Genomic DNA, 23,985 nt, shown 5'->3' with positions numbered 1-23,985 from the left:
AGAAATCCATTCTAAACATTAAATGCCAAAACTTAGCTGGAAGTCACAGAAGAAAATATTATGACAGCTTGTAGCATTACATTCTTAATTTTCAGCCCCACAGTGTGACATATGTGGAAAAGGCAAGAAGAGAAAGGAAGGAAAAAATTCACACAAAATAAGTTCAACATTCACACTAAGAAGGCAAACAGACCCATCTCCTGTTTAGTGGATGAACAAATCACTGCTGCTGTTTCAGAGGCATATGCTTTACTTCTTCATTTTTCAGTGAACTAATGACATTTAAAAATACCACACTTTTAAGAACCATGTATGTGTATTATTCAGTTACTACTTTGCATTGACAAAACAACTATGTATAAAGAGAATTACTGTGGTCCCTACAGCAGTACACTGTGACTTACAACTTTATAATAGCTCTAATTGTGGGAAAGAGTGATTTATCTTAATGTTTATGCCATTCATGTTTGTCTAATCAGCTTATCAAAAACAGTTCTTAAATTATCTTTCAGTAATGCAATATAGAATAATGACAAAGAACTGAAATTAATAACTAAGAGAAAGTATAACAAAATAACATGCTTTATCATCAATTTAATGTATGCCAGATTAGAGTCAAATGATGGAAAACCATTGAAATTGCTCCTTAAAGGAATACATATTTATGAAGTAGTAAGTATAAAAGTTAATGGATTTTTTTGTTTATTTACTAAGAAAGCATTCTCTACAGACAGGATGAAAACTCAGGAGCCACAATAATACTGTATTAAACTGGCTATTCAGTTTAACAACTTGTTAACAGTACCATGTTAACTACTATTTTTAAACGTTCACAGTCTTAGTGATGGCAGACACATGGACCAGTACACAGTTCAGGGAAAAAAACAAGTAAATTTATTTTTTTACTTCATCATGTATGATTAATTTTTTAGAAATAGTTTGTCATGTGTACTTCTTAATCATCCTTAAGGCAAGCATTATTTCTTCTTTAAGTACAGGGTAGTAGTTTGAATTCATATAAAAATAGCAAATTCTTGAAAGTATAACACCGTAACAAAAATGCTAAAACAAACATATTACACTTTGACAAAATGAGCTCTCTACCAGCATTTATGGTCACGTACTATGGTCTGACATTGATGTTTCTAACATCATATCACTTTCATTCATTTCTATCTCAAATGGTTCTTCCAACGAGCGACTGGTATCTGTACTCTTCCTTTGATGTGATGTCTCTAATGTTACTATGCCACTTTCATCTAGAGTTTGTCTTTCTATGTCGAATTCTCTGAAATCCCAGGGAGGTGAAATTATGTTCTTTAATGTCTTCATTGTGTGTACATCAAAGTCATAACATCTTAATTTGTCTTTGATCTCTGTTCCTAGAAAAACAGTTAAACCGTTAGTTTATTCCCATGAAAAACTCCCAAAAAATGCATCTCAAACTATCATCCAGAAATTACTACAATTCTCTGCTTTCATACTGACAGGGAGCTGTTGCTGCTTAATCACTAAAGTTGAATAGAGTTGTTCTGAAAAAATCCAGCAGTCTCCTTTTTGAAAAAATGCACAATATAAGTAGTACAACTCTGATTCAAAAGTCTGTTAGAAGTAATTGCCAGTTCCCTTCCCAATTCTCTAAGAGGCTTTTTTTGTTAAGTTACACACAGCACGGTTTGCATTAATGCATATCACACAGCTGCATGGTTCTTCCAGATGTGTTAACTGACTACATATGGAGCAAGACTATTGAGAAGAAACATCTGCTTCAATTGTAAGAAAAATCTGCAGGAAAAACAACAGAGCACACACAGATGGCTTTTACTGGCTTCAGCCTCATTAACATACTTGACAGGACATCAACTGTGTTCATTACAGATAAATCACTAAGTTCATTGAAGTAGAAATATGTTGCTATAAAAGTTGGGAGGGGGCAGAAACTTTTCATAGAATATTTTGAACTGTGGCAATATAATGTATTACTGTCATGAAGCACCTTTTTTTTTTTTTTTTAAACTATACACAAAGCTGTATTTTTGGAGTCAGGAGAATTTATCCTGTCTCCACAGAGCAGACTTCTGACATGGTAAAACCACTCTGCCCATATCTCTCTCCAGCAGCATTACCATGCTAACTCCATATTTCTCTTTTATTTTCTCCCCATTTCCTTTGGTTTCTAAGCTGTCACAAATCAGTATTGTCTGTAAAAGAGACCATCACGACCTTCAGTGGCAAAGTCTTTCCTTTATACTGGTAAGAATTTACCGTTGTGATGCTTACAAAAAACAGTGGTCATCTACAATTACTGATAAGTTCTGACTCATTTAGCCATTTACAAAACCCAACAAAACCAACAAAACCCCAAACAAAAACCAAACTCTACTTTGTAAGTTAACTAGGTAATGGTACACAGTCTTTCTTGATGTAAGACTAAGACTCCTCTCAAAGGACTCCATGACTTAAGAGTCACATAAGTGAAACTTACCAATGTAGGCTTCAGAATCACCAATATACATTTCTATGCAATGTCCAAGCATTGTGACTGAAAATGTGTCATCCCTCCTAAGACCAAGGGCCTATTAAAAAAACCAAAACCAAACAGCAGTGAAAAGTATTCAGTAGCAAATAAAACCATTTACATCTTAAGTCCACAACGGTTCTGAGTGTGTTATGTTGCTTGCCAATGCAATCAGAGCATAATCTTCAGTGTAAAAGCAAAAAATTGCACAACTAAAATATTGTCATATGAACTGGCTGAACTAGTAAGCAAGCAAAGCACAAAATCAAAACCAGAAAAGGGTATGTATACAGACAGAGAATCATTCACAAACCATGAAGTATAACGTGTTGCACTTATTGTAAAGGTTCTACTTCAAGGCTTAAGTTGGAAGTATTTTGAATTATTTCAGCTGCATGAGTTTATGTACATAAAATTTGTATGACAAATATGATATTCAATTAATTTACAACAAAGGAGGATCCAAGTACTAAGTTTTTCAAAGTGGCCATTTTTTACCTAATCAATAGAAAACTTAGGAAGATCCTTTTTAAAAAAAGATTAAGATTATAAAAGAAACACTAATTTGGAGGCTTGGTAAAATGTTCATTCTCTGTTCCAAAACCAAAATAGAACGAAACTGTAAATAACAGAATCTGTGACCAGCACTTTAATTTAAGCCAGTTACATACCGTGTGAAAATAGTCAATTGCGCTTTCAAAATTGCCCATTAGACTATGTATGTAGCCAATGGCAGAGTAAGTAGAAGCATTTTGAGGAATTAATACTAGAGCCTGACGATGGTATTCCAGTGCTTCTTCATATTTCCTGTCAGGGTTAAACACAGAATATCTATTAGTAAGCTTCAAGGTGAAAGGTGTTTTTATAGTTTCTTAGCTCAGCGGCACGCCATCCTGCAAGAACTTAAAAATTATTGCTTCATACTCTGAACATAATAGAACGCACAAAAGACTCACAGATATTGACAATTTTCTTCTTCAGTGTAATTGAAAAATCATTGTTCCTCTCATGTAGCACAACAGCTGCATACAGCTAGGCCCCATTTGGGGATGATCTTAGCAATTTGCTATGGTAAATTGCTTTAGATGTTTAATGCTGCTTATTGTAACATTAGCTTTCTTTCCGCAGCTTTCATTTTCCTCCCCAGGGGAGCAAAGGAGCAATACAAGATGAAATCACTCATTGTTCAAAGTAAGAAAAGCTCTCTGGGCAGAAATTTCACAACCCTTAAGTGCTACATACAGGAGTACTTTTGTCACATCCATTTTGCCACCTGCTGTCTCTGCTGTATCAGAAAAGAAGGTTTACATATCCCTAATTTCTTTCAAGTACCAGCCACCTTTTCTTTGAAAATTATCCATTAATTAGACTGCTCATTGCATTTGTTATTTTATAAAACAACAATTAATATACATTATGGCATTACTCTCAGAAATTAAATCATCACATTTGACATCCTAGTTCCAAGTTATTAAAGATAGCAATTGTCTATTCAGAAGAAATTTTAATGTCTATAGTTATAATGAAATTATGCAAAACAGTAAACCATGAAGTTGTTAGAGGACATTAAGTAACAATTGAGGCAGAAAAATTATGCAACTGTTTACTTGCTACACAAACCTTTCGTATGATTTGAATTCTATTTTCACTCATAGCATTTACCTATTAACTACCAATTGACTACCACTGTATTTTAATATACTGCTTTCAAATTTCAAACACATAATGCTAATGACCAGATATATACCCAGTAAGTTTTTTCATAATAGCACAATATCATGTATTATGAACACATATAAATAAGTTAAAAAATTAGTAAATTAGTAAATGAGTAAATTATGACAGAATTTTTTAAATTGTCAAAGCATATGTACATTGCCTAAATTCTAAACTTGATTTTCTTGAAAGATGGTTTACAAGGATGTAGAAATACATTAGGCTGGCTTTCTGAATCTGAATAAATAATAGAATGTAAGTTGTCCTAAGTGTGACGTAAGCAGTTACTAACTTAGCCTAGAAATTAAAAAAAAAAAAAAAAAAAAGGCAAAAGGAATTAGAACTGAAACAAGCATTTTAAAAACCCCTGCAATTATACTCAGGAATAGGTTCCAGAAGCAGCGCCTTTTGTTTGATCTTGGCAGAAGGGGTAACTATTATACATCTGTATTTCATAATGAAAACTAAAACTAATTGGCAATTCAAGCACAAAGCCATTATTACCAAAGCCAAAGCAGAGGTACACTTATATCTACCATAATCACATTCTCATTAGCAGCTTTGAAACAAAAATTACAGTATACACCAACTGGACAACTAAAATCATGACACTAAAAAAAAAAAAGATATGGCACTGATTAAACAAAACACTGGTTAAAATCAGATTCAGATTAAGGTAATTAATGAGAAGACATTTCTCTATGTTAAAACTGTTACAGCTTGCATATGTACTTTGCACTTTCTTTTTCTCTTCCTAGAACAAAAATATGAAATTAAGTATTGAAGCGTGCTCTCAAAACCCACGAAGTAATACTTTATTTCTGTGTTAACGTCACTGAATATTTCACTTTAATAACGAAAATACACACTGATCCAGTTAATTGGCACAAACCCACCTTTATGTTAATTAAATCAATGGACATATTCACCTATGTCAAGACTGGGACAGTATCCAGTTAGAATTCACACCCATACAAGGATCTAAAAGCCTATGACCAAATTTTTATCTAATTAGAATCAATAGTTAAGGAAAAGCTTTTACATTAAGTACTTTAACTTGCATATAGTACACTGGATGTAGGAGGCAATTAACGTATTTACATTCAAAAGCTGATTTACAGAATCTTGTTCTTATAAGGTATTTTTACACTATTCTCATGTGGTACATAATCCTGATATAAGTGAGAAGTAGGCCTTTTGTGCAGTATTCCAGATAAATGTAGCTCCAATACTCTTTGCTTACTTGAGTTTTCTGCAGACATGTCCTAAGTTGTTCAATAAAGGCTCCCACTTATCAACAGTTACCTGAAAAATAATGTAACAATTCAAATAACTGCAGCTTCCCAAATTGTAACTGAATTTTGTCTGCTTAAAAAAAACCCCAATCAACAAACAAATGAACAAGGCAATTCATTCATGACCAAGAAAAATATCACGAGCATTTTCAGTTCTTTTCAAAGCGCATATTTAAGCTAAAAACATTTATTCAATTAACTCATTTTTCTAGTTTTTCCTTTCCCCAAAGCCAATTAAATTTCTTTAAAGGGTCAGCGATATTAAAACTTGGATGTAAAACAAACAACATTTGTTTTCTGCTAAGCTAAAAATCACATGAAGTCTCTCAGCCAAGGAGCACTGAACACCATCCGAATTGGGTATTTGTAAAATAATCATAAATACTGAAGGTCTTGTTCCTGTCTTCCCCTTCATCTGCACTAAATATATGAGCTCATTTACAAGGCACACAGAAGACAATCTGAGCCACCAAAATCCTTAAAAGATTTTTTCCTGGAATTAAAAATTATTTGGACTTGACTGCATTATGAATTTGTGATTCATAACAACATTAAGAGCATTTCTCTCTCTCTAGGTAATTTAGGTGTTTCCCACTAATTCTAAATTTCCATTTGTGTGTTTGTGGATCTGCTGATATTTAGGACTTTTCAATAAACAAGAAAAACGCCCCTGATCTACAAAGTTTGTGGCACGTGCATGAACATTACAACTTTAACTAAAACAGAACAACCATATTTATATGTTGGCGAGTGTATACATTAGTATCTGCGCAATTTCTGTTAGTAAATGTGTGTCTTGACCACATGATAATAGTTTTTTCAGTGCTCTCCACTTCATAGAAGGTTTATTGTGCTCTGGAAGCAGTTTCATTATCTTGATAGGAGATGCTTTAACAATTATAGTAGGATGAGGTGGTGTCCTCATAAACTGAATTCAAGCTAAAAATTGAGAAAACCTGTTTCAAAATTCACAAGAAGCCTGTCACAAGGTGGTACTGTTTTCATTAAGGCATCTTGAGTTACTCTAGTATAATGTGTTTCTTTAGACGAGATGATGACACACAACTAAAATGAACAGTACTAGGTGCGAGCGCATTTGTGTGTTCCAGCATTTAAGAAATCAGGGTTGTAACGAACTACAAGCACGTTTCCTGACAAACCTTTTGCCAGTTGTTATTTTGATTACTTTCAGGAAGTTGGTTAAGCATCCTGTGACCCATTTCCACCCAGTGTCTCTATCTGGTAGAAAGAAAACAAATCCATACCTACAGGATTACATCCAAACAAAAGTAGAAGTCATTCAAGAAATGCCTAACCTTAAGGTGGCAGAAACCATCTTCACATGTGTACCCAGTTCCGCTCTCAGGTCAGGAATGATTGGTCTATTAAGACCCAAGACTTGAGTGCGAGACCAGGATTCTACTCTCTAGTCAACACTTACTTTCTTCTAATTTCATATAGAAAATTTGCCTTTTCATTTAGCATGGAAGATAATGTGATGATTCTCAGCTGAAAACCCAACATACTCAATTACAAGTATATGATCCAAGTTTCAAAGTCAAATTTGTATCATATTGTGTCTATCTCAAAATAAGCACAACATATTCTGTCACCCAATATTACAGAATTTCCTGGAGTTTTACAGATTTATTGTCATGCATATTAGTAGGAAAAATACCTCATTTCCAATAGCTTTGATTTTTTCCAGTGCATCAAGAAACCACTTTTCTGCAGTTTTCCAGCTAAGAATTGAGGAGGTAGGGGGAAAGAAAAGTAAATTAGTAGATTTTTCATTAGTAGTATGAGAAAACTGTATTACAAGGCAGAGTTCTTTGACATTATCTCATCATATGAGCGAAAGGAGATATAAAACCCAGTAATTTACATTTGGCTATATTTTGCATGCACTCAGAACTAACAAGACCAAGTTAAAAAATCAGAAGCAAACCAAAAATATTCACTAAATACTTCTTCTATGTTAGGTTTTTTGAAAATATATTTGGAACCTCCCGAGCTGACAAAATGTTTTGATGTATAAAATTTTATAGCATGCGCGCACTTGTTTGCGGACAGATGCCTTTTCAAGGTATGCCACTACACAATGACAGGCACACAGAAAATAATAATCTATCTCTGCATGTTCCTCAAGCATTAAATTCTTTCCTAGTTCAATCTTAAACAAAGAACAATGTAGAAAGCAAGGGTCTAGAGTAAACACCATATAAACTTGAACTATAGTTTCTTTTGGTTCTGTGCAAGTACTTTAGCAGATATATTGGCACATTACACTGCAGAATAAACCATAATTAAGATTGTATTTTGCAAGCTTACTCTCCATTTTGGAATGCAACTACTCCAACTTCATGCATAACAAAAGGATCTTCAGGTGCAATGCTTAAAGCTTGGCTGAAAAACCTTTCAGCTAACTTCGAGTTGTTGGTCAAACCATATTCCAGTCCAATATAAAGCATTGGCAAATGACACCTGAAAATACATCCAAAACAAACAATCACAAAAAACCAAACATGCACTTACCAGGAATGTTGTTACAAACAAACAAAAGAAATGCCAACTGTGTTTGCATACATTTACGTACTTTCAAGTAAAAGCTGATTTAAATGGTTTTTCCCCCTAGTTTCCTTCCCATATTTAATTTACAAATAGAATATGAAGTAATAATTACAGGGATTACATTTACCAATAACTACAATCAAATGCAATAGCTTTATATGCAATATAACATGATTAATCCATGACTTTTTTTACAACCTTCTCCAGACCATGAAACAGCTGTTCAAGTTATTACTATACAGCAGTTTGACCTGTTACAACAAACATGATTCAGAAATTTCAGAGAACTTTCAGGTAAAACAGATTACCTAAATATAAATCTTGACTTTAAAACTTAAAAAATCACAACAGCAATCATAAACAATGCAGTCAAAGGCAGATGATTAAATTATTTGGGTTTTTTTTCCTCATTTGTTCTCAACCAGATAATTGTTGCAAATGTATTCCTACTGTTTAAAGGGATATAGGTCAATATTCTACACTATTTATGGATTAATTTTAATTTTCCTGACTGTGACATTTTTGACATACCCTTTCATGAGCTGTGCAGCTGTGAAGTATGCAGCCATTGCTTGGTCATGCTCACTCTCAACTGCAAATGAATGTCCATATGCTATCCATGCAGGTCCATAGGTTCGCTCAAGTGTAGTAGCTTTGCTAAAATCAAGAACAAGTCACAAGCAAACACATCTGAAGTTAAATTTAATCTGCTTCAGATGACTACTTACATAGCAATGTTAAGAAAATATTCCGTTAAGACCCGTGGTAAACAAAGTTAATTTTAAAAGTTCAAACCATTCAGCACTTAGAAGTATCACACATTTTCAAGAATGCATTGTATTAGTTCTGTTGCTTTTTGTGGACAGCAGGAATTCTTTTGTATTACTGAACATAAACAATTATATAATAGGTGAATTGGGCAAAATACAGAAGAAAGTAGTAGTGACTCAATGTATTACAAAATTCTAGCTATACATTTCAAAATAAATATTTTCCTGCAAATGTACATTTCACAAGCAGGATACCAAAATAGCAAATGAACACTTAGGTCAAAATGTGTGTTGAAGTTCTGCCATATAAGTGTACTAGCCTTAATGAAAAGTATTTGTCACTGCACAGACAACTGCCGTGCATCAAAATGTCACTCAAGTTCCAAGATGAAGACTGCAATCTGAGCATCCAGACTGCAACCTGAAATCTTTACAGAAAGATGGACTTGAAAATAACCTACAGAGCTTTCTAATGTTCTTGTTTCAGTCTGAAGGCAAGGACATTCATAACTAAACAGCTCATGACAGATGTGCCAAATCTATTTTTAAAGTTTTCTAATACAGAGATCCTGCATGTTCCACAACTAATCTGTTCTATTGCTTAACCACCATTAAACTCTTCATTTTTTCCTAACATTTAATCTAAATTTTGCTTCTCACAGCTAAATTTGTTATTTCTCATTGCAGATCCTAGAGAACAGTTTGTTTGCCATCTCCTGGGACAAAACTTTACATATTTGAACATTTGTATCTTCCCACCGTACATCCTAGACAACTTAAATCCCTCCAAAAGCTTTCCTCCTTGGCCACCTTCTCCAGAATGCTTTTTTATTGCCTTCTCTTGAATTCAATTTGAATGTCTCACATCAACCTTGAGTTCTCCACACATTAACTTGTCAACAGCAACACAATACAATACAGCATTGTTATTATTATAAAAGATGGATTATATTCTACTGCAAATGTCGTCGTCCTAATTGGTGTTCAGATGAAGGAACCCTTTTTGGAGCTATCTGCATCCTTCAGATCTTGCTTCTGGAGCAGCCAGAATGATACTTCCCTCACACGTTACAGGGCACTGCCTGGCTGTGCCTTGTACCCCGTTCAGCATGCTCCAGCATGATGTCCTATGACTCCAAAACAATAATATGGGAGCTTGTATTTTTATCCATGATATCTCCAGATCCTTTTTCTAAAAACTACTGTCTAGCTCATAGTTGTCCCTAGCCATGCAGTTGCATACTATAATTCTTTTCCAAGAAATGTGGGCATCTTGTTACTATTTCAATTTTACCTGACCTTTTTCCTCTTTGCCAGAACTACCACGAATTCTGATGTTTTTGGTTTGGGTTTTTTGCCCCTAGCACATCTATAGACACTTCTTGGCTAGGGATGCTTTCAGATTTAATAAAGATGCTCTTTATTTCACCACCAAACCCACCTATGTCACTCAGCTTCTTGAATAATTTCACACTGGTACTTGCCAGGAATTTCAATAGTTTACCCATAACCACCAGGCATTTAAACAGTGTAAATTACTAACCCATCGTTACATATATTGTCTACAAAGATCTGAAGAAGAAAAATGAAAGCCTTGCAGGTTGATTTACACCTTCTCAGTTTAAGCTTACAGCACCAACACAAATGCCCTACTTCACAGCAACGTCCTGCTCCCCAGCGTTCATTATCAATACACATACAGAAGACCTATAAGAAAGAGCATTGGACTGACTGACCAACCTAGTAAGTCCAAGGCTGCTTGTGCAAAGAAAGAACTAGACCGGACAGCTGAACGTCAGAATCATCTATCTCACTCTTCCCTTTAAAATATGAAACCTGAACCTGGGAGAACACCCGAGTGTCCTTAAGCTAAGAATGGAGGCTTGATCACCTAGGCATAGTTAGCTTGGCAGCATGAGCAAATGCAGGGACTACACCTGCCCATAAGAGGAAGGTGGACTGCCAAAAGAGATTCCACATAAGTCTCTGCATTTTTAAATTACTTCAATGAATGAGGTCTAAACTGGTATATCAAAAACTGGGTGTCAACAAAAGGAATATTTTAGTAGTAGCTGGTTTATCATGGCTTCTGTTTACTTTATGAGCTTACAATCGTGAAATTTGTTTAGCAAGCATGCAACAGATCCCTAAGGAAAACCGGGGAAAAAAATTTTACCTGAGATATCTTCTGGCATGTTCATTTTTGTGGCCAACCATGAGATAGTAGCATCCTACTGCAAACCATGACACCTATACATTAAAATAAAAATAGAATATTATTAAGTATATCACACTGATTTTAGTGAAACATCACCAGAGGTGATGCAAAACAGAGGAACAGATTATAATTGGAGAAGTTAGGAACATTTTCACTGAAATCACAGTCAGCTTTTCAAATTATATTTGATATTACAGACAAGCTAAAACTGCTGGCATGTACACCTCTAACTGAGTTTGTTCAGCCTCATGAAGAGAGCACTAAGTGGAAAGCTTATTGCAGTCTTCAATTATCTAATAGTAAGGAATACAGAAGACAGAGCCAGACTCTTCTCAGAAGTGCAGTGACAGGATGGGAGGCAATGGGTGCAAGTTGCAACATGGAAAATTGAGACTGAGTAGAAGGAGAACAATTTTCATTATGAAGGTGATCAAACACTGAAAAAGGTTGCCCAGAGAGGCATAGACATTTATTACTGTAGCATTTATTTCAAATTATTATTCGAAGTGAATACCTCACATCAAATATATTTTACAGGTACTTTGTTTTAAAAAAAGATCCTTGGTTTAAGAAAATTACAATGCATAGAAAATAAAAGGAACAAACCATTTTTACTAGCTCATCCAGAAATGGATTTTGAATTCTGTTACTCAAACTGATCGTTACATTACAACTTTTAGATGCTTTCACCTAGAAAAACTACCAGTCAGTGAAGGCTTAGAACAACTTACAGGATTATTTGGGTACAAGTCCACCAGTTTGTGAGAGAGATAGAAAAGCTCTACATAGTGGGTAAAAAGAAAATAAAATTAAAACATGCTAAAACATTAAGATGTTTCAAGCCCTTTAGCTTTCTATACAAAATATCCAGAACATCTAATGTTATTAACATAGAAATGAAGAAAAATGTTTTCTGTTTAGTGGTAATGCTTCAAACTGCCTCAAAACAGATTCAGTTTTACAATTAACTAAAAAAAAACCCCAACCCATAAGTCTCCGCAGCACATAAATCAGCAGCTATACATCCCACTCCTTCGGAATTCTCAAACAACTTAGGTGATTAACATACATTAAAATAAGCACCTGTAGTATCATACTTGAATGTGTCTTGTCAAGGTAAACCACCACTGAACTTCCTATACCTAAAAGGTATAACATACTAGAGGCTAGATCAATTTCTAAGTAGAGTCCTGTGCATTAATATGCTGAAAACAGGACAAAAGCAAATAAATTATTATACTACTTGGAATAATTCTAAGTGATTACTTATGTAATAAAAATAATAATTCTAGTTATTAGAATAACTTACTCCAGGTTTTCTAGCAACAACGGAAGTAATCAGACATAGGATAACATTTCTATTGCCTACGCAGTTTCAAAAGAAATAGCATTATGGTACATAAAATTTCTATTTCTTTAGAGTACAGTGGTCTTAAATTGATGAGTTTGTCCTGGAGTACTTTGCATCAATTCTCAGATTCAGAAAAATCAAACATGAAGACTGGCATACAAAATACCAGCTTATTTACAAAATGCTTCTCAAGGCAGACACAGAAGAAAAATCAAGAGTACTGGCCACATTTTCGGATGTAGTTAACTGAAAGTACATTCACTAAACATTGAGAAGTACTAGTACACGTAATGATCTATTTGCCTACATGCAATGCACCATCCTTTGAGAGACTGCAAATCGTATGAGCTCCTTATTCTATTTTCCAATTGATTTTAAAGACATTCGAGCTCCTCGCTTGATTTGGATGTTTATATGCAGTCTGAAATCAGAAGCCATCCCAGCTGCAAGCAAGCTATTCCTGTAATTCCCAGCAAAGGTGCTGCATGATTAAGAACTTGTTTAAACTAAAAAGAGGCCTTCACAACAGCAAAGGCAAGAAGAGTCTAGAATTTTTCCTAACACAGAATAATCATGTCCATCTAAGCATACACACTGATGAAGAGTTTCTTCTAGTTAAATTTAATGTATTTTACTTTTGAGCAGAAAAAGTACACTCTATGAAGATCACCTCAAAACAGAAACGAAGCAGTGTAGCGCACTAACTTTCTGGCCACACAGCCCAGTGCTTAAAAGACAGTGACACTCATGATCATGAATGAAGACTCCTTGCATAACTACTTCCCCTCTTCAGCCTTGCTACCATCTCTGAAACCCCCTTCTTTTCTGGATACCACTGTTTTCTTGAAACTGCAGATAGGAGGAACAACATACGTCATTTTTAAAATGGTATATAAGGGGGTTTCCTGGCATCTTTAATTCTTTTTTAAAATTGAAGCTTTACAATCTTATTTTGACTCATAATAAATGTTGTATTTCTTACCATTTGCTTTATTAAGCTCCACAAGTGTCCCTATATGCACAGGTAAACAATTTGCATGGAAAGGATCTTTTTCCATTACTCTGGAAAAATAAAAAATAAAAAAAAATCTGCAACACACATTTCAAAAATTGTAATGTTTTATAAGTAAGTTGTTTTATAGTATGTAATGTTCCAGTTAATTACCACTTTAGGCACTGGAAAACTACTTGTGACTAGAAGGTAACTATTAACAGCATAATAGAAGGCTATCTTAAAACCAGAAAAATAACTATTAATTTAACTTAACAAAAGAGGATAACAGAAAATTCTGGCAAGCTGAATATACAATAAGGAAAACAGAATACAATGCACATTTGTTTGCAGGTCACTTCAAATTTAACCGGCAAACGGCAAGCAACGTTTCTGTTCATCTTTTCCATATATCTGACAGCAACTTTCAAGCAATAGTCCTCAACTTTCTGAGCTTAAGTCTAAGCAGTATGCCTTAGGAAACATACTTAGCTCAGTTTTAAATTTTTATTTCCTGTGGCATTTAGAAATGGATGATAGTCTCACAGACAACAGACTGCATGCAGGACATGGCATGTAGGCATGTGCCCTTTTTGTTAGCATTTGGTGAACTAGGAAGAGAAGAAAAAGATGTCTTAAAATCTATTCACAGAATCTCTTAAATCAAAAGTACATTATGACTCCATTCTCTGAGAAGCATGCCTTGAAATAATTAAAAGTTTATTTTTAAAGAGTTCAAATTATTTCAAATGAGAGGTATAAAAGAACATATAAACAAGTATATTAAATGCTCTCTTGAAGGGAGTCTAAAACTTCGAAATTATATGGACTTCTCAGACTCTCATATCCAAGTTTTAGCATCTGTGATAGTCTCCCACTAAGGAGACATTAACTCCTGCCACTTTCTGCTAGACACACTGTGGAAATTAAGTTTCAGAAACAAATCTGCACTCGTATAATTTTATTGACTTAATTGGAGTCATTTATTTCAGTAGGATCATGATTTTACTCAGATTTTTAAATTCACCCTGTCAGCATTCTCTACAGCCTTTCCAAAAATCTTGTCTGTACTCAGCTCCATAGGATATTCTACATAGTGATGGCTTGCTTCTGGTAAGAAAAAGCTTTACTATTAAAAAAAAAACCAACCCCCCCTTCTATTCTATATTACTAATATTCTGAGGCTATGCATTACATACATAAAAATACAATTTTCTTAAAATGGTTGTTGTCAGACCAGCAGAAAAAATAGCTCCCCAACCATGTGTTCAGATTTACAGTAGTTGAGAAGCAATCCATGTTGTTCTGACCCACACAACTGCACAGCAGCGTATGCCTGGGCTACATTAACAACTGAGACACAATACTCAGCACATTAAAATTAACATAACTTTTAATCAGCCAGAGAAATCATACTTCCTAACTAACCTACTGATTCAAACCTGTTCATTCTGAAGGCCAAGAAATAGGTAGAGAGAACACAGAACTGAAGGTACCAGAGTAAGGAAGAGGATGGATGAAGGGAAGTGCAGCACAGTGCTGGAGTTTTGCTTTGGATATTTCTGCTACACGTCATAAAAATAGTATGTCTTGCCAGACACAAACTACACATTTTAAATACCTGTAACTCTGTATCAAATGGTTATGTATGTCAACCCATTGAACAATGATATTCACTGTAAGTCCAGGCATACTTATTATACCTCGCTATATGAGAAAAACCCCTCAAAGTTGCTTTGTATACTTACACAGAAGTAAGCTTGTAACACATTTTGAAATCACAGTTATAATAATGTCTTTCGGCTAAGGATACTACCACATCGAGGTTTTCCTGAAGACCATCTACTGATTCAGGAATCAGTGTTTCACTGGGTTTATTATACTGAAAGGCAAAAGAAACAGTATGTTAAACTACAAACAACCTAAAATTAGATAGTATAACTATTAGTATTTTTAGTTCTAAAAGAATACTTAAGAATACCAAGTTTCTTAAAATTCTTCGTTTTAAACTGAAAGTCCATAAAAAACCTGCTTGGTAAAATGCTTCTTTATTAGAACATAAAAGGTGCTTGCCAGTGTCAACATCTTAAGTGTAGGCTGCAGAAATGAACAGTAAGCAATATACAGTTGGCTTTCAGTGTTCTCACATTTCTTTGGAAAAATAGTCTGGAATAACATTGTCAGTTACCTGAAAATAGTAGGATATAGCATTTTGGCTACATTATTAATGTTCTTTTTCCCCACCCAGAAGTTTCTCAAGAAATGAAGCTAAAAAAAAAATATCAGAATTTCAAGTTGACACCACACCAGAAAATACTGGTTATACAAACAGTTTATACAAAACTGTTATAGTACCCCCATAAAGTGATATCTCCAGCATCATAAATTTTAAAATAACCAAAACTACAAAGCCCTTATTTATTCCAGTGTTCAGAATAAATGGAATCAAAGAAAATTTACACATGAAGTCAAGACTTCAAATCAATTCTCCAGCTTTTTAGTCAGTTTTGTGGTTTACCTTTTTCAATTTATTCTCAAATAAAAAGTGAAGCAATTCTTGTTCTTCTTCTGTACATTGTCTGCTAAGAGGTAGAGATTCAAGAAGTTCTTTTTCTATGTGGATTTAAAAAAAAGTGGTTATTACAGAAGAAATAGCAAGATCCAACATTTTAAGAACTTAAGAGATGCAAAGAATTTTATGATGCTCAACCCTAAACTACAAGGAAGACAAAAGTACAGATACACTGAAACAGATAATACTACTAATTATGGAAATCAATGATTCAGTACTTCGGCTTTTCTTCTAAACTTTTAGATAACATTTAATAGCTGAACACCACTGTTTTTATTTACTCTGCATGTCAAATTTTACCACTCAGAATGGTATATTAACCAATATCTCCTACAACTAAGTAAAGACCACTAGGGTTTTGTAGATTCAAATCTTGTGAAGTTGAAGACACGGGGAAAACATTGTTCAGGCTAAGCAAAGAGCGTGGGAGCTTCCAGAGCTAACAAACAGGACAGCTGGGTTACTTTGTTTCTTTTAGTTCTTAGCACTGCAAGGCCAAAAAATCAAGTTCAAATGTAAGTTTGAGCAGATGAGAATTTTCACTAATTTCATACATTTTCTATTCTCAAAATTTTCGAGTCTGTTACTTGCAGTATTGCTTTAATTTTTATCCATGAAAAAGGCAGAGTGAGAAAGCAGCTAAGTTTTACTTGTATTTGAGAAATACTGCTATCCAGACCTTCTTGTGCCGTCAGCATATGGTGCGATGTTAAAAGATCAAATGCTTCAAAGCAGTAAACATCAAGCTTCAAGGCCTCTTTGTAGCTGTATGTTGCTAGGGTTCTATTATCCAAAGCATCATAGATCTTCCCTCGCAAAAGGCATATAGAGCTCTTGATCTGGTGGAAAAGCAGGGCTGAAGGTCAAAGACTGAATCAATATTTGCAATTTGGTTTGAGCACAAATCAAATGGGCTCCCTGAAAAGTAAAAAGCATTTCATGTATGATAGAACCCGGTTTTCTAGTGCTGTCTTTAAATAAAATATTGTCTCTACTACCTTAAAAAAAATAATCAAATGAATGCTCTCTCAGATAATCTACTAGCAAGCAAACACATACTTGAAATAAGTTGAAGGAGGCAGAATTTATCTTTTCTACTTCTGGCACCCAGCTCTCTGATATACTAAATTCCCTTCATACTCAACATAGGGAAATCGTCACTTCCAAAGGTAATTCACTTATCTGTTGACTATTAAACCACATATTTCATGCAAGACAAGAATGACCACAGCAGAGATGAAAAAGACCAAATCAATAGACTCAGCTACTCTGAGCAGAAAAACATATTCTTCTTTTCAATCCAAAACACAGATGTTTCAGAAATGAAAGTAGTGAAAGATCACTATTACCATAGTTAAAGTTGTGCTAAGATGTCTAGCAACTAACATGTCCTTTCAAAACTCCCTAGATGGGTGTTTAATTCAGTCAGAAGGCCACAGAAGTGCCAGCAAGTTACTTAAGAGAAAGTTAACATGTTACACACCAACATCATCAGACAGACCAACTGTCTCAGCAGTCCCCACGCTAGAAATAACACTATAGCTGCATTAACAACTAATAAACCCCAAGGGGCTGCTACGGTGATAATATTGTTACCAGCTCAGAGACCAGTCATTCTTACTCTGGAACTAGGGCCTGTGCAAACTAATCAAATTAAGTTTAAAAAGCCACATTCCTAGAGAAGAGTTTGGTCTAAAATTTCTTCAAGCAGAACCCACTTCTCTCCTTTGGCAAACCAAACCTGTCCTCACATTAGTGAACTATATTATCACAAGCATTTGTGAAGGGAAGGACTGATAAAGCTGAGTTTTTTGGCCAAGTTCTTTTTCAGTCAAAATAGTTTCCCAATTTAGTTCAATAATCAGTCAACAAACACCTGTCTGGGCCAGAGTGCCATGAAACAGGGAGAAAGAATGAACAGCCAAAGTTGAGAGACTTCTTCCTTTGCTTGCGGTGGTAGCTTAAATGTTCCCATTAAAGGTATACTACAGTAACTTCAGTCTAACCTGCTTCTCCCTTATGCCCATCAATACCAGCATTTGAAATCAGTTCACGTCGATGATTTAACCCATTTTGCTACTTCAGTCTTACAGGGAACATGCCATCTGTTAATCACCTTCACTGTAGTTTCAGCTAATATCAATTCCTAACTCCAAAAATAAAGACTATTCACAGACTCTACAGCCTACACACAGTACTGATCCCTTTTGACTGTGCACCTATATAGAACTTTTTCACTGAGCTTCAGAAACTTTACTTTCACATCACATAATTTTCAAGTGCGATTAAAAAATGTAGCACTGAGAATAAGGTTAAGGAAATACTTGATTGTAAGTAACTGGAGGAGAAGAAAACTTGCTTTGTTATCTCAGAACCTGCAGCCCAATTGAAAGAAATGTTAGTTTACATTATCAATACTGAAATAGCAGCATAGAGCTAAAAGACTACAAACCAATGGCAGATCATGAACTTCCTGCAAAGCGTCTGCAAATAATTTATGGGAAGTTGTTGAAAATCAGTCTTCATTCTAGCAGAACAAGTTATTTTCATACAGGCAAGCTAACACATGACTTCTGACCAAAAGGAGAACAATTCATCACTTTTAAAAATTACATTATCCAAAAAAGAAAGCTTAAACAGAGTCTCAGATTCATACAGCAGTAAAATCACTTTCCGACTTCACACATTGTTTTCTCAGTTATAAAAATACTTGTTTAAAAAAATGTTACTTACAGAGGATTGTGACATCTCCCAGTCTGTGGTAGAGTCTTTCAATCCACTTTCATCCTTCAAGTACTTTTCAAAAAGTCTTTTGTTGATTGGCTCTTCCATATCAAGAATATCAAGGGCCTGTTGATGTTCTTTTGCAGCATACTAGCCAAACATGTGGATGTAAAAAACAAGGATGGGATTTGAAACATCTGTACATAAAGCACCAATAAACACAGTGTCACATTTGAAAGGCACAGATTAAAACAACCAGTGCTTATCAGCAGGTTTTTCATGCATGCATATTCTTATTTGGACATATGTCATTTTATAATTGCAGTCAAATATTTTACTAGTCATCCAAAAAATTATGGAATTAACACCTACAGAAAAATCTATTATTCAGCATTATGCAATCACAGAAGAAGATATGCTTCTAAAAAAAGTTAATACGGGTTTTAGTAAAATAAAATAAAAAAGTAAAAAAAAAAGAAAAAAGCAGCACATTATTCTATTTCAAATGTCTACATTTAATCTACCATTAATCAATCTATTAATTAATCTACAATCAATCAATCTATTAATTGATTCAATTGCCCTGTGCAAGCACTACATTTTACTATTTATGTATCACATTTTACACAGAGGTATAAAGCTCCAAACTATACTTATAAAACCAAAAATCACATCTCCTCTGGTCAGACTACAACCAACCAATTAAAAATGTAAACATGAAGACATGAGACAAAAGTGGTTCATGTGCTTTCCCCACAAAATATTAGAGGAGTATTTTTCTTTCCTGGAAAAAAAAAGGTCAGTGGGATTTCTTCAGAACAGTAGCACAACAGATACTCCAGCAACCATACTGAAGGTTAAAGAATGAAATCAACTGTCGCAAAATTTAAGCATGTTATTCCAACAAACACAGACATCTACATTGCCTGTCAGGTACCTAATCTTCCCAGGATGCATCTTTTATTTAGTTTGGTTTGTCACCAATAAAGGTTAAAACGTGTACTCACATGACATCTAGCTGCAAGGTAGCGACACGCTTCATATAACTGAAAGAGACGTTTCATACATATTAGTTATAAAGACAGAGCAAGTTAACTTACACTGCTGGACTCCATGTTGCTCCTCTCCTTTTTCAGTTGTATGGCTTCATCCCTCTCACCTCCAAAAGTCTTTCTTGACCAAAATGACTAAGTCTGTATCACTTTCACTACTATTAAACTCTCAAAAGACAATTGCTTCACTCTTGTCTTCACCACTCATTAGCAGAGCGGAAAGACAATTCAAACAACTACACCTGAAGTGACACTCCACCTTCCCATACCTGCTATACTTACATCCTTGGACACCTTCTCTTTTCTGTGACCCTATCTGGGGCCAACATTTTCAATCTGGCTGACTGAACACAGGACTACACTTGGTTCAGATAAACTACATCATGCAGGTTTTTTAATTAATTTTCCCATAAATCTTATCCTCTGATGGTGAAGTAGTCACTGTGGTTTGCAGAAAAGGTTTAAAAGTGTAATAACAGTAGTAAGTCTTTGACGAAGATGACTTACCTTATCCAACTTACGCGATCGAAGGGCATGTGCTGCCCTATGATACTGAGCTGTTAGGTAGAGACACTGGGCCAGCCAGTAGATATCTTGTGGTTCCTCTAAAATAAAAGAACAAATTATAAACCATTGATTTATAACGTATTTTTAAACACTTCCACTTCCCTAGAAAAGTATTTTTCCCCACTCCAGCATCCTATCAGATTACAAAGTCATATTTTTTATATATACACATATGTATGTTTATAAGCAACTTAGACTATCCATCAGTGAGAGATTAAAATGAAAAAATAATCAGATTCTAACTTTAAAGATATCAGATAGTGCACCAGACAGTGAATACAAAGAATCTCATACCAGAGGTGTGTTATGAGGACACAACAGTGATACAGATCTAAAAAAGTAGCAGTTGTAGGTTACCCTGCCCTTGGACATAGGGCAGAAAAAAACCCCAGAATTGTGTCTCTCAAAAAAGATCAGTGGGAACCTAACAACAGTGAAAATGAAAGCGCTAGACCTCTGCAGCTTGAAGTTATGACTGCAGAAGCACAATTTAGTACTCTCCTACTTTATTGGCAACCAAAGCTTTCATGGGATCAAGCTCCTAGAATCATTTTAAGAAGTGTAAATGGACCACAGCTGTAGGCAGACACAGGCTACCAGCATCAACTCACTCCATAAAATTGCATTCTATTTGTCACCCAGAGCAACTGTGAATCCTGTAGGAAACCAACCTTGACACTCACAGTTCTTTTTTTTTTTCTTTCTTTTTGTCCCTTAAAGCAGGCAAACCTTAAGGTTTGGCCAATCATCACTTTTAACACGGAGTTCAAAAGGGAAGGAAGATTGGCTCTGTTCTTTTTGGAAAAATGGCATTTCAGAGATCACAGAAAAGCACTCACACCCTTACACCAAACTCAGAACTTCAGTATTTAGCCAAACAGCTTTAAAAAAATCACCAACAAAACCAAAACTGAACACTATCAGAAAGAAGTTAATAAAAATTTAAAAAGCAACTACTTACCATGAGACAATGAAGCTACTTTGTCTGCCCAAAACAGGGCGCTTTGATACTGCTGCTGTAAAAGATGACAGAAATAATTAGTATTTTTGGGGGGTTCGCCTTCCTGTATTATTTTGAAATACACTGTATATCCTTCACATTTAGTATCTTATGCATGTAGTCTCTAATGAACAGTGATATACATTTGAGATTTTTATAAGCTCAAAAAATAGTTTTAAAGGGCCAGTACTGTAACTTCTAAAGGACATAAAAAAATAATTCAAGGTGGGTTTGTTAATTTTTCCCCAGTAAAATGCAGGTATCTTTGACCAAAAAGTAGACACCACCTAAGTATGGAAATAGGTCACTAGTTGATTTGCCATCACTGAAAAAGTAGCAAGAATCCCCCCTTCCAGTTAAAATAAATGCTACATTTTAGAAGAAAGAGAATACTATGTATAAAAAAAGGACATACAAATTACTTCAGGAAACTTCAGCAGCAGGATCTCTGCTTAAGAAATTTTCATGCTCCAGTCAAGATGCTTTAACCTCACACAAAACCACAGTCCCTATGCGAATCTGCCCTTATTCCTAGATATACAGTTTCACTGTTAAGTCTGCAGTTCAGGAGAAGTGGGTGAAATAGAGAAAACAAGTGGCAACTAGAGAACCAATAGAAGCAGAGTTTGCAGGTATATCCATCCCACTAACTCGGCTAAGATTGCATCAGATTTGGGGTTCTAGGCAAAATCTCGTTGAATTGGCTGGGATTATTCTCTAAGAAGATCAGCAAGGGCTACTATTGTTCCTTTCTACCCTTCATGCTATGAGACATGATATGCTTCCCAGGATTCTGCTGGACATTTAACAGATACCTTGCCATGGTAAAGGACTTGTAACACTAGAAAAGCCTTAATCACTTTTGCTCTTTCCTGCAACGTTACAGCTTCAGTTTGTTACATGTAAACCTTAGAGACTGTTCTATGCATTTAGAGCAGAGGTCTGGCAGACTTTACCAAAACACACACTGAGAGCCACTCTAGTCCTCAGAAAGCACTATGCTCCATGACCTAAGGGGTCTCTTCTATCCTGTGTTCCCACATTTCCTCCTTGATGGGGATTAAGAATGCCCAGCAAATGTGGCAAGAGAATAGTTTGGTTTCAATCTGCACCTCCAAGAAAAATAAAATCACCATCACCACCCTCCCAAGCAAAAAAAAAAAAAAAAACAACCAACCCAAAAAACTAACCAACCACCAAACCCCCAGATATGTAATAGCTGTCTACAAGAACTAAGGTTTAAATAACTCTCAATAGCACAAAAGAGAGACATAATCCAGGTTTACAGGGCACTATATATTTTCTGTTAAATTCTACACCACTTCTATAGTTCTACAGTGCTACAAGCCGACTATATTACACAAAGAAGCACTCCCACATTCCTCCTGATGCCCCCTCCTCAGAACCACACCAGTGCCGATATAGCTGTGTGGCAAAGCAGCTTGGTGAACCAGTTTAACTCAAATGAGTACAGCAAAACAATAAAATAAAATTCGCCACATTAACTTGGGTCCCTGATCAATCTTTCAGTCAGACTCGCTGGCCACACACCCAAATGCCTGTGCTAACTGAAGGGATGGGTTTCTCTCAGGAGCGATGTCAATACCAAGGGTCTGAACTAGAAACAGAGCAGCAAAGTTCCATGCTATATTTAATCTAATTTATTAATGCATTTTTCCTCTTGCTTTGTTTGTTTGTTTGCCCTGCAGCAACATAATTGCTGAACCCATCAACAAACGGCAACAGCCGCCCGCAGCGCCGCAGGTCAGCGCGGCGGCATCTCCAGCCACCAAGTAGGCACAGCCCGACTTGCACAACCCGGGAGGTGGCCATCCTGCAAACACGCCTTCGCCACACAGCGGCCCTACCGCTCCCACACCGAGCTCTCCGAACGAACGAACGAACGAAGAGGAAACCACGACCCCGCCACCCCCCGCCGCGCTCCCAGGCGGCCGCAAGCCCCGCTCCCAGCCCAGGCGGCGCTTCCGGCCCCCCGCACCCCTCACCCACCCCCCGCTCCCTCCCCTTCCAGGGCAAACGGGGCATAAATTAAAAATTAGCTCCCTCCCCGCGGCTACAGACGCTGGCACTGCTGCCCCCCGCCCCCCACCCCAGGCCTCCCTCCCTCCGGGAGCCGGGCCGAGAGGGGCTTGGCCTGGGGGAAAGCCGGCGGGCCAGCCGCCCCTTCCCCAGCAAACCCCAGCCCGCGCCTCACCTGGTCGATGTACTGCCGCACCCGCCTCCTCAGCCGCTCCAGGTTCATCCTCCCACCCGGCCTGAGGGTGAAGCGAAGGGGAGGCGGCCCAGACGCCAAGCCCACCGCGCCACCAGCGCCGGCCTCTCCGCCACCCGCCAGACGAGGCGCCCAGCCCGGCGGTGCCGCACTCAAACCCGCCCCCGCTTCCTTCCCCGCCTCCCTCACAGAAACAGCGCCCAGAGCTCATCGTTCCGGGAGCGCTGACAGCCGCCGGTGGAGGGGGAACCCCACCGAGCGGGCTGGTGCCCCCCTTAAATTTACTCTGTGACTTTTCTCCGCAGTCCATCCCCCGATAAATTTATTCCGAGACTCTTCTCCGCAGTTTTGAGGCAAAGGCTTGCCTCTGTGAGAGCCCCTATAGAGACCCATTGCCCTGAGACACA

The 23,985-nt window shown here is 36.4% G+C and overlaps 1 protein-coding gene across 1 annotated transcript; it reads right to left on the bottom strand.

The window, feature by feature from the left end:
- Nucleotides 1–232: 232 nt before the first annotated feature.
- Nucleotides 233–23,736, bottom strand: CDC16 (cell division cycle 16). Its single transcript, XM_055702312.1, has 18 exons — nucleotides 23,561–23,736; nucleotides 21,307–21,361; nucleotides 20,286–20,383; nucleotides 19,734–19,772; nucleotides 18,736–18,876; nucleotides 16,682–16,841; nucleotides 15,949–16,043; nucleotides 15,179–15,312; nucleotides 13,422–13,501; nucleotides 11,820–11,869; nucleotides 11,047–11,120; nucleotides 8,632–8,757; nucleotides 7,861–8,013; nucleotides 7,208–7,271; nucleotides 5,478–5,539; nucleotides 3,190–3,325; nucleotides 2,486–2,576; nucleotides 233–1,382 (listed from the first exon to the last, which is right to left on the bottom strand). The coding sequence occupies exons 1-18, from the start codon at nucleotides 23,606–23,608 to the stop codon at nucleotides 1,117–1,119; spliced, it is 1,872 nt and encodes a 623-aa protein (XP_055558287.1). The 5' UTR covers nucleotides 23,609–23,736; the 3' UTR covers nucleotides 233–1,116.
- Nucleotides 23,737–23,985: the final 249 nt, after the last annotated feature.

Source organism: Falco cherrug, chromosome 2 (genome assembly GCF_023634085.1).
Source record: "Falco cherrug isolate bFalChe1 chromosome 2, bFalChe1.pri, whole genome shotgun sequence".
In the NCBI taxonomy this organism is placed as follows: domain Eukaryota; kingdom Metazoa; phylum Chordata; class Aves; order Falconiformes; family Falconidae; genus Falco; species Falco cherrug.
The sequence above is the reverse complement of the archived record's forward strand: the minus strand, read 5'-3'. Positions and strand labels throughout refer to the sequence as shown.

Bases quoted from the DNA above. Each gene is read 5' to 3' on its own strand.
- CDC16 (XM_055702312.1), bottom strand. From the start codon at position 23,608: ATGAACCTGGAGCGGCTGAGGAGGCGGGTGCGGCAGTACATCGACCAG. The intron at 19,773-20,285 runs GTAAGTCATCTT...CGTCTCTTTCAG, and splicing joins GATCGCGTAAGTTGGATAAG to TTATATGAAGCGTGTCGCTA. The intron at 15,313-15,948 runs GTAAACCACAAA...TTTGCCTTTCAG, and splicing joins TTGAGAATAAATTGAAAAAG to TATAATAAACCCAGTGAAAC.